General features: G+C 27.3%; 1 protein-coding gene across 1 annotated transcript; it reads left to right on the forward strand.

The window, feature by feature from the left end:
- Nucleotides 1-509: 509 nt before the first annotated feature.
- On the forward strand, nucleotides 510-2541 carry LOC112691293 (eukaryotic translation initiation factor eIF1-like). Its single transcript, XM_025565462.1, has 3 exons — nucleotides 510-646; nucleotides 1400-1557; nucleotides 2395-2541. Exons 1-3 carry the CDS (start codon nucleotides 619-621, stop codon nucleotides 2539-2541), a joined length of 333 nt encoding a protein of 110 aa, XP_025421247.1. The 5' UTR covers nucleotides 510-618.
- The last annotated feature ends 9725 nt before the right edge of the window (nucleotides 2542-12266 follow it).

Here is a 12266-nt window from a genome sequence, read left to right on the forward strand (position 1 = left end):
TAAGTAAATATTGGACATACTTATAAGACACATTATGGAAGATCTAAAAAGTCAGGGTGATTCAGCCGTGATTATAAAAAAAAATATATAAAAATAGGAACCTCCGGGTTGTTTGCGCGCCCTACGGAGACACTGGATGCCAGTACCCCGGTAACAGGTTCGTAAATCTCGTAATGACACTGCCGGTACTGAAGCGTTTACTTCAGCTGCGCAACGTTGCCATGTTGTACTGCATATTTCTACAATCTCCCTGGATGCGCATCGTAAGCGCCCGTGACGGCAACGGTGGTTATGCTGCGACAACAAAGGGACGACGCTCGACCACCATAGCCCCACCGCTCTCCCCTTTTCCATTCTGCCCGCCCGCCGCGCGCAAACGAACACGCACACACGAGGAATCGTTCCGAATTCCCTCCTCGTGTTTCCAAACGGCTCACGCTATTGTGTGTGTGTCTGCCGAACCGTCCGTCGACGCGTCTCATACGGTCCTTACCAATTGTACGCAACGCTCCGTTAGCAGCAACCACCGGCCGACATCCATCACCGTCGTCGTCGTCGTCATCGTCCAGCGGTGTTCCAAGAGACATAGTATATATCACAGTAGACGCAAACATAAATATGTCGATCCAAAACCTCAACGTGTTTGGTAAGTGTTTAAGCGCGCGCGTCCATGGTTCCTTTGTTGTCATTAAATGTATCGCTCGCACGTGTGTCTCCGCGGAGCCGTCGCGTCATTCGTTGTCGTTCACGCTTAATTTTTTTCACGTCGTCCTCGGAACCGTGTTCTTCCATACACCCGTCCGCTTATTCCTTGGTCCTCGGCGTTTGCGCGATATTGCGTCGCCGATCACGCGTTATAATCAACGATTGCGTGGGTAGACTTTTTTTTTCTTTTTTTAATTAAAATCTTCGAAACGTATTTACTATCAATTTTATATTCTTATATTTTACAAGTGTTCGCACACGTGACGATTTCCTACGATTTTATCCGTGGCTGAAAACTGTCGCCCTTTACCATCATTGAAACGTTCGGTTTCACCATCTACAATGATGTAACATTTTATGCGGTTATCGGTATGAAGTCCTCAACTTAAACACTTTCAACCTCCGAGTAGAACATAATACATTTTATTTTCATGATCCATAATCTTACCGCGTCATCTCGACCTTGGATGAAGTATATAATAGTGTTCACTATTGCTTTTAATGATCTTTGTTCATTGCGTTATAGTTTAATAATAAGTTAAGTTTTTATAATGTTGCCTTCAAAATTATATACAATTGTATCCAGTTAATATTGTAGGTTATTATTTTTAATATTTTTGTAATAATTGTTGTAATCATCAAATCTTTCTATTGCTTCTTTGAAATAACTTATGGTTGGTATTTTATATTTAAGACCCGTTTGCGGATGCAATCAAGGGTGGAGAAGATGAAATTCAGGAAAGGCTTGTTCACATAAGAATTCAACAGCGTAATGGTCGTAAAACATTAACAACGGTTCAAGGTCTGTCATCAGAATATGACTTAAAGAAGATTGTGCGTGTCTGCAAAAAGGTACTATTACTGAACATTTTTACATGAAAATATGAATATGTGAATCCTACTTATATTTCATACTTATAACTTGTTAAATTTATAATATTTTTCTTGGTTAATAAATTGATAAAAATTAAAAATTAAATATAAATACTTAAAAAACTCATAAACATCAAAAATTTTTATTTTTTGTCATAAAAAAACTAATTGTGTTATAAATAATGCCCAAGTACCAATTTTCGTGTTCACAAAGAAATAATAAAACAATACTTGATGAAATGAATTACCATATAGATGTAGCTGACAACAAATTATTAAATATATTCTAGTTAGCTTACATTTAAAAAAAAAATTCCTTTGTCTTAAATTTTGGTTAGATATAGACAACATGTGTCTTTTAATTAATGAAAAATATTAAAAGTAGTATTCTCTTTATATGTCATATAACATACAAATTGAGAAATTTCCAATGATGTGTTAAGGATTTTGATAACTGATTTGAATTCTTTATTAATTTTACTTCAGAAGCATATATTCATTTTTATTTTATCTAAAAATCCCTCAATAAACACTATTGAAAATTAACATGATTTATTGACTTCAATATTTTCCCAACAAGTTCTAATGTAGTTTAGTTGTATCAGTTATACACTTAAATAATTTTGACATGATTTATTTTAGTATAGATAACATTTTTAATTTCACCAATTTTTTTTTTTTTAATAAACTTAATGATGAATTCAAATTAATTATAAAAATCATACTTATCATATCTTAATATCTTTTAAATATTTAAAATTAACCAAACTATAACTCTTGTATATTGTATTAAATTAAAAATATTTATGTCTACAGGAGTTTTCTTGCAACGGTACAGTAGTTGACCATCCTGAATATGGTGAAGTGTTGCAATTACAGGGTGACCAGCGAGAAAACATTTGCCAGTGGCTAACTAAGAGTGGTCTTGCTAAACCTGATCAACTCAAGGTTCACGGTTTCTAAAAAAAACAACTGAAGATGTTGCAAAACATCACCAATTGCTATACCTTAACTCATTCAGACAAATTGCGACAAATGAAAAATTTTAAATTAAATTTTTTAATATGCTTTAATAAATATAATATTAAATACCAGTGGTTTTTCCAATCAAATAATTGTAATTTAATTTTTAACTGTGTGAATTTTAATTAGCTTTAGAGCTATGTATATCAATACAGATGTATTTAAAAAAAAGTTTCATATGGTTCCAATAATTAAGTGTAAAAATAAGTAAAATCTGTATTATAATTTGTTCTACGCTTGTGATGTAATGATATTCTAAAGTTCATTAAATGTATGTTATTTTTCTTTAAGTTTATATATTATGATAAATTACCACGCCCTAAGTAAATAATATTTTATTATAATAAAAAACTATTCACTCATAGCCAATAAGTTAATGATATTGGTCATTAAATTACTGTGAAAGAAATTATTGATAAGATATATTCTTATATTTTTATTATAAACTAAAATATTTATTAATAATATATAATAATATAAATAAAACGTCCATTTATACATAAGTTGTAGATTGAAAATATTGCTCACTTAATTTAGCTAAGAATTTGTACTGAGAAATAAATAATCAAATTTAATGTTAAAATTAAAATCTCATACTAATTTTTTGAATGTATCAAAAGCTTTCTTAAAGAGTAAATGAATAAATTATAATAAACATTATTTTTTCCTTTTCATGTCAACTTAATTTAATAGTATAAAATTGATTATTAAAACTTTAAACTAATTATTTTTATCACTGCTTATGGAAATTGATCAAACTTTTATGTACAATTTGTCTATAATTTTAAACTAAAACAATTTTTGCATACACTATCTTTGAACAGTTCGTAGTACAGTAGTATCCGATTATAACACTCTTCAAGGGCCCTAGAGAATCTGATCATTACAACCGAAAGACAATAAATAACTTAAAAAAAAACTTGATTTTTTTGAGAAATCGGTTTATTAAAAAAATATTTTGTATTACAAATGTAAAATTATTTAAACCAGATTACATATTTATAAATAAAGAAAACCTACATATATTGTATATGTATTATAATACGTAGTATTATGTTAACCTCATTTTTTATGTTTACAATTTTTATGAAAAAAAAAAATCAGTTATAATACTTTGTATATAACTGCAACAATACAATTTATTTACATAATTAGCAATATTTTATAATCCCTTAAATAATTCTAGTGTATTAATACCGCTGTTTAACTAAACAAAAATACATACTTGATCAATTAGAAAATGCGTATAATGTAAGTGTTATACATGTATATTAATGATTAGATAATGATGTATCATATCAGACGAAATCCAATTTATTGTTTATAAGTGGATAAAAGAACTAATTTTCTTTTAAAAACTACATTGTTGTAACCGATATCGAAATATCCAACCAAATTTACTGCATATATGAACTATAAAATCAACTAAATACATGGCAGGGGATCTTTTCATCTGGAATTTCATTATGTTTGGCATCATAATAAGCGGATTATACTTTATTAATATATGCGTGTTTTTAAGCAAATATCAATGTCTGATAATAGAAACTGTATAACATTAGTTGGACATGCCACCGGATATATGTCAGAAAAATTTCATTAGGGACCTATAAAATTATTCAAATTTTTCGTATTAACTACAGTTCAAATCTTGGGGGTGCTACATTATGAACCCACACCCCTACCATTAAATTTATCTAATATTTAAATTATAGCATTATTATATTTATAATGCCATATACCTACCATTATACGAAGTGTGATTACTAAATAATAAAACTTTCACTTCCCTTCTATATATTCTTCTTCGAGTTCGATATGTAGCTTTATTTGTATTTTCCATTGATTGAAATAGTTTTAAAAAATGTTTTGTGTTCTTTAAACGCTCTTAAATTTTGAAGAGCCAAAAGTAGCATGAAATTAAGATATAGCTTATCAATATTATCATTCAATATTATCAATGGATGTAGATCCTAGTGGATTATTTCAAAATCATCAATATACATATATGAAAAATGGCATTACTAATTTATTTTGAAAAGAAAGTATTTTTTCTTTCCATAAGGATCCTTGAACAAAGTTGGACAGATTATAATTTTCATTAGAGACTGATGAATACATTAAATTATCATAATGTTAAATAACGTTTTTAAATGCAAAATTATATTGTTACTTTGTTCAAAGTATTTTTTAATTTGAAATTTCAATGGCATCAAAATCCCTTTAATACTAAGTTCATCATACATTAATTCACCACTATTACCTACCTAATAATTGTATTTCATTGTTGATCGTAACTCATTGCAATTTGTCACTTATGTTATTTGTAGCTAACCAATTATTTAAGACATGTTCAGTTTTACAATATTTAAAGGGATCTAAAATCCATGAAATAACCATGGAAAATTTAGGTAAAATCAATGGGTCTTTAATATCATTTTTAATCATATTTTTCAATAATAAAATGATTAGTTTTATGAGTTTTACTTCTATATCATCTTTAATATTAAGCACATCACTTCTACAAAAGTTATTATTATGCAAGTTTAGACAAAAATATGTAGCTAACCAATGAAACTGTTCAATACTTTCATTAAAATTAAGTACATTTTCATTAGGTATTTGAAGTGTTTGGTCAAATGTATTATTAACTATATTTACATCATCATGTGTACTGACATTATGTTTTAAATGAGAATTTAACTCTTAATTCCTACATTGTATTATTTCATTATTTTCTAATGTATCAGTATGTTTAATCAGAACATGTTTTTTTAAAACTACTTAAAGGTTGAAATGATTGACAATAATTATTTTATTTACGAATATAAGTGCTTTACAGACCAAGGATATATTTTATTTTAAAATGAATAACAAAAGATGCAAGTGTGTGTATTTGTTCTTCACGAATAAAACAAAGCATATTTATATTGGGTTAAAACTCAAAAAAATGTATATTAATAATATAATTTTTATTCTGTAACAAATAATAATTGAATAAAATTAAAAATAACAACTAACTTATATGCTTGTAATATTTAAATTTTTTACTAGACTGTCCAATCTATTGTTTTTAAAATTAATTATGACATAGGTAAATGAACTGTATTCTGATGACAGACGAGTGATAAGTTCATAACACAATAAAAATAAATACTTAAGATTTTAAGAACATTTTTGTATTAATATAAAAACATTTAAAAACTACAAAAATATATTGTAAGATTAAAGAAAAATCTTATCATGATTAACAATATCTCCTGTTATCATAAACTCTTAGAATATAAAAATAGTATTAACTATATAGTAGAACTAATAGTAATTAAGTAACCATTTTTAGACACATTATTACGGATTTTTACATCAGAGGATATTATAGTACAATTGTTAAATTTGAACATTGTATGATTGTTAAATTAACAATATATTAAATATTTCAAGAAACACTTCTTATTAATTCAACAAACTGTTTGTGAAATCAATATAATCATTGTTAAAGAAGTACCTTCTCCATAATCAAATTTTGATATTGTGAATTTGTTAATTTTACCAATGTTATTTCGTTCTGTGTTTATATGTTTAACCCTTTATAGGGCAGAACAAAAAAAAAATCATTAGATTGTTCTGAAAATTGGTATACATTCACTTTGGAATACTTTGATTATAAGAAAAATGTTGGAAAAATTTTTGTTTGTTTTGCATAGTTGGAAAAGTGGTGGGAAAATAGTTTCTCTTTGCTCCTTTACAACCATGGAATTTATCAAATGGGCAATGGTAATATATTTTCCACTAATGCGTTTGCTTAGAAAAATATAAAAGACTAATTCAAACTTATATAAATATAGTAAAAAAGTAAATAAATAATATGTTATTAAAACTTTAAAAATACAACTCTTCAAATAGTTTATAACATTTCTATAATGCACATCCCAGAAAAATGTATTAAATTCATAAATAATAATAAAAAAAAAAAAACCATTGAACTTATACTTACTTAGTTGGTTTATAAATTAATTAATACATTTCTAATAAAATAAAAGTAAAATAATAAATCTCATTTAAAAAAATAATAATCAATAAATTGGTATAATTTACATAATATTATTAAAATCTTTTTATTTCTTTATATGTATTGGTGTAAAAAATTAAAGTTGATAAAAAATAAATAATAATTATATATCTTTTAAAAATCAACTAATAAATTTATAATAAAATAAAAGTAAAACAACAAATTTCATTAAAAAAAAATAACATAATCAATTACCTACCTGGTATCTAGTTTATAAATTAAAATATTATTACAGCATTTTTATTTCTTTATATGAATGTAATAAAAAAAATTTGATAAAAAAAAATTATATATGATTTCAAAAATAAAACAATTCTCTTCTGGAATTTTCTAGATACATAATAAAAAGTAATAAAATATAATCAGTTCTTGGTAGGTTTGTGATAGGGTTCAAAACATTGTTTGCATAGTGTTATTTCACGTTTAGAACAAATCATATTTGATCTTTTTTCTTTAGCTTTGGTACTACACGTTTTACATTTTCTATACTTATCAATTAATTTTGGCATATGATCAACAACTGTAAAATTATGAGTGATAGAAAGATAATACAAATTTGATAAAATCATATAAAATAATAAATAATGTAATACAGGTCCTAGGTACATAAAATATACTAAATTGTATAGTACAATAATTTTGTACCAACTTATTTCTATTTTTTATAATATATAAAACAAATACATATAAAAATCTAATCAAAATGTTGAATAATTATAAATTAAAATGAACTTTGAGAAATAGAAGTAATGTTGTTATATGTTTGTTCAATATTTGCTACATTAGGCCTTTCAGCTTCAGCCATACTAGAACCTGCGTGCGAAAAAATATTTTAATTAAATATAATATAAAATTAAAAAAATAATTATTAAGCTTATTTACCTTATGATCTGGTAGATAAATGCCAAACTTAATGTGTTAAAGAGTTATTTGCATTGGTGGCATAGTCTTCTGCATCAGAATCTCCACCGTATCCGAATCAAATGTCATATCATCGGTAATAGCAACCAACTGTTCTAAAATCTCATATTCTGTTAACATCTGGGAAAAAAATTGATAATTATTGATAAATATTTTGAAAGATTTTGGCCTCAAAAGTGTATATTTATCGAAAAAGTATGAAATGATGATTCAGAATGTACTTACTTCAAGATTGATATTGGAGTTTGAAAATATTTCTTTTAAGTTAAAAACCACAATCACATAATTGAAAGTAATATGCAAATAATTTTATAAATTGATAACACAGAAAATAAATTTCAAATGGACCGTAACAGGAAAACGCGCTTAAATGTTATTTTTAAATTAATACCACCAAACAATTTATATGTTAAACTGTGTATTTATTAAAATTAAAACAAATAACAATTTATTGAAGGGGAAAAAAGTGTATCGCCTCTGGGCAATGACTCTGGACAACTTCTCACATTCGTCATTATCGATTTATTTATCTTTTATATATAACTATTATACATATGTTGTAATTATTATTACTAAATCGTATTCAGTGGGTGGAAGTGGGCGCATTCGTACCAGGATCACAGGAGTAGGTCGCGCGCTCGGTGGTCACCCGGTTCTTTACGCGTTTCCGTCGTGGTCCGGTCTGCGTGTTCCCGAAATAAATTCATTTCGGTCAATCGTATGTGCAATTTTGAAACACTACAGGTAGACGTATTTTAGGGGGCCACTGCACCCCTCCTGAATCCGTATTTAAGGAATCGATTATATGTAAGATACACATTTTAAATTCCATTCACATCAACTATATATAAAAAACAAAATATAAAACCAAAATGTATTTCGTGTGTACTTATGAATTGGGTTCTAAGCGTTTTTTCTAATTTTTATTTATGCTTTGCAGATAGATCCATAATTTAATGGAAAAATTTTGAAAGAAAATTTTAAATTTCAAGCTATTTATTTCATTTCATCTTATATTTTTATTCTTAGAAATTATGTTTAGCTTAGTATAAAATACTAATAATACATGTACATGTGTAATGTTATTATTTACAAGTACATTTATTAAAATATATTTTTTGTACCAAAATCCCTTCAACATCGTTATTTCGTATGACACGATAACGGTCCATTACGTTCTGCTCTCTGTCTGGTGCCGACGGAAGTGGTGAGCGAGTATGACACCTCACGGTTGGTGGGTTCCAGGTGCACCACCACGACGGGTATGGATAGAGCATTTATAAACATAAAATCTACGTTTCACTAGTCAGTAATTAAAATGATAAAAATGTTGACGGTTCTCATAACCATCAAAAATTAATTCCTGATCAGCTCGCTCCGCTGAGATTTTGGGTCTCATTCAGCCTTTTACAACAAGCCGAGTACCAGGAACGCAGGAATAGCAAACACCAGAAACACGGCGGCAGCACATATTACTTTCCCCATACGTGAATTATCTCAGAATTTAATTTAGATTTTTTTTTAATTTTAGTCTCAATTAAATACTTTTGAATATATATATATGTGTGTGTGTGTGTGTGTGTGTGTGTGTGTTACCGGTAATATGAATAATCAAGTATTTTGCAAAATGCGTAGGCATTATATAAAATGCTAAAAATCATTCGGCAATATACATAATACGAACTTTGCCTAAGTATTATGTATAATGCCAAACGAGGAGTAAGCAATATGATAAAAACAAACAAAATTTGGCATCGGCTATAATTATGACTAGGGAACGAATTTATATATAATAAAAATACAGAAATATTTACATGTATATGTAAGTATAATTTTTAAAATATGTGCTAAAAACATCAAAATATGTGGGGGAAAAAAGTGATTATTATTATTAAATTATCAAAATGATTTGTTGCATTGAATTATTACAATATCTTTTAAATTATCAAATGTTTAATGTCGCCTACTAGGTATCAAAATATTTTTAAAACGGCTAAATTATCGTTTCATATAAACCGATGTATTAAAAGCATATTTCAAGTGCGTAATATCAGAAGGCGATAATTCCAAATTTTTAGAAGGGTGTCTGCCACTTATTATATCATTGATTGTTTTAAAATCAATATTGCCTGGAATTTTTTTCTGTAACAGCATGAATTTTCTTTTTTACAACATCTATTGGTCCGTTTACGAGTTTTAATCGCTGATTCAACAATTTGCATACTATCATTTGGGGACATATTTTTTATTAATAATTTTGTTAAATTATTTTTGATTAAAATTAAATTATTTTCAATGTTTCATTTAGCATAATATTTTGAGCTTTTCCAATAGCGATAGAAGTTTCTGGATCTAATTTTGAAATAATTTTTTGTATTTTCAGTCAAAGAAGACGTATGAATGATGAAATGATAAAAATATGTTTAAAAATATTTAAAAATTAGTAAAATATGTAAAAAAATATAATTATACCAAAATATGTAAAAATATGTAAAATAAAAGTATCATCATTTTAATAGGAATGGTTTAAATCATAAACATTTCTTATCGAATCTATTAATTTTTATATATTTATGTTGTAATTATTATTACAACATCGTATTCAGGGGGTGGAAGTGGGCGCATTCGTACCAGGATCGCAGGAGTAGGACGCGCGCTCGACGCAACGTCTACGTCGCTCGGTTCTACGCGCGTTTCCGTCGTGGTCCAGTCTGCGTATTATCGAAATAAATTAATTTCGGTCGATAGTACGTGCAGTATTAGAACACTACAGATAGACACAGGAGCGTATATTAGGGGGGGGGGGAATATATATAAAATCACTCCGCAATATACATAAGACGAGCTTTGCTTAAGTATTATGTATAATGTCAAATGTGAAAAAGGCAATATGATAAAAAGAAACAAAATTGAGCACCGTCTATTACCAACACAGACTTCTATACTATAGATAAGGTACTTAGGGAATTTTACGCGGAGCGCGGTGAAGCCCAGCTGTTAAGCTCTTATCACACATCCGCCATTTTGATGGTAAGCAGAAAAATTATATTCATTAATTCACTATATTATTATTTTTAAACAATAAACTAATGAATAATAAATAAAAATGTATAATAATGTAAAACCACCCAAGTTGGTAACTTTTTCATCTTGATAAGCATATTTGAATAAAAATACCAATAAAATTTAATTTAATTTTAGAAGTTTTAAAGTAAAACATAAGTATTATTCAGGTAGGTTTATCAATTAAATCAACTTTATGGTTTTCATCAAAATATTCACAAAATATAAATTTTATGTTAAATTATAATATATAGAGATAAAATAAGTTAATAAAATAACACAAGTTTATAAAGAATAAGTGTTTAAAAGGTCCCCTATTTAATTACTATTGGTGATTGAAAATAATTAATTTAGTAAGTAAACGTCGTTTACTGACATTACTAATTGTTTTTAAACTAGACAAATGATGTAATCTAATTTTTAAATATTGTTTACAAATTAAGGTTACTAAATTTAATCTATGGTTTTTTAAAAAACCATCATTGTTACAATTCAAATCTTTAAAAATACTACAACTATATACATAATTTTTTACAGCAAGAATAATTTTGTTACTTAAACCAGGTATATTTAATGTACTAAGACTAGAAGTTAATTGAATTAAGGTATTTTCAATAAATCTAATTATTTTAATTACATTAATTGAACTATTAATCAACCCTCCTCTATTTTTTACATCAACTAATATGGAGTGAGAATATTTATGGTTACAATTGTGTTCAGATAATGTTTCCAACATACTATTAGCATATATTTTGTTTTGATATATCGATATATATATATATATATTGATATTTTAACCATACGATAATATTGATATATATCATAATCACTTTCAATGAAATGAATACTACATATACGACTCCATTGAGTAGGTATAAAATTTTTTCGTCTCAATGCAATAATCCACTTTTGGTTTACATTTTCATTATTCAAAGAAAATCTATAAAATAACGAAAACAGATTAATTTTTTGAAATTAGTATAAGAAAACAGGTATTAATGATTGATGGAAACGAATGTATCTATATATTAGGAATTATGAGTATAGATACCAAACCGTTAATTTAATTTTAAATACACATAATTAAATTTACCAAAAAAAGTTAATATTTTGACCGGATTTATACCTATTGGAACATCCAAATGCCACACACGATACTGGCATAATTATTATAACTTTAATATAATAAAAAACAACTAAAATATAAAGTATTTAAATGTATAATTGTATAAAATACTTAAAAAATAATTCACTTAGCATGTGCATAATACAAAATGTACAATGCTTTGCCAACCAACAAAATGGAGACCTAACGTTGATAATGCTTCATCCGATAACGCGAGTACCTTATCTAGTTTAGTATAGAAGTCTGTGTAATTAGTATATTTTAAAATGTTAAACTGCTATAGCACTATGGCAAAACTTCGTTATCAAATCATTCTGCTCGTGACGAAATTATTAAATGCCCATGGTCAATGTTAGGGACACCTAACTGGCACATCCCTGGCGCGGCCGCTGCGCACGATGCCAGGCAATCGATCGGCTCGACGTAGAATAGAACCCGAGCCAACGCTGAGAAGCCCTGAACAGTGTTTTTAACGAATATCGT

This window comes from Sipha flava, unplaced genomic scaffold (assembly GCF_003268045.1).
Source record: "Sipha flava isolate LNK unplaced genomic scaffold, YSA_version1 591_pilon_pilon, whole genome shotgun sequence".
Lineage (NCBI taxonomy): Eukaryota > Metazoa > Arthropoda > Insecta > Hemiptera > Aphididae > Sipha > Sipha flava.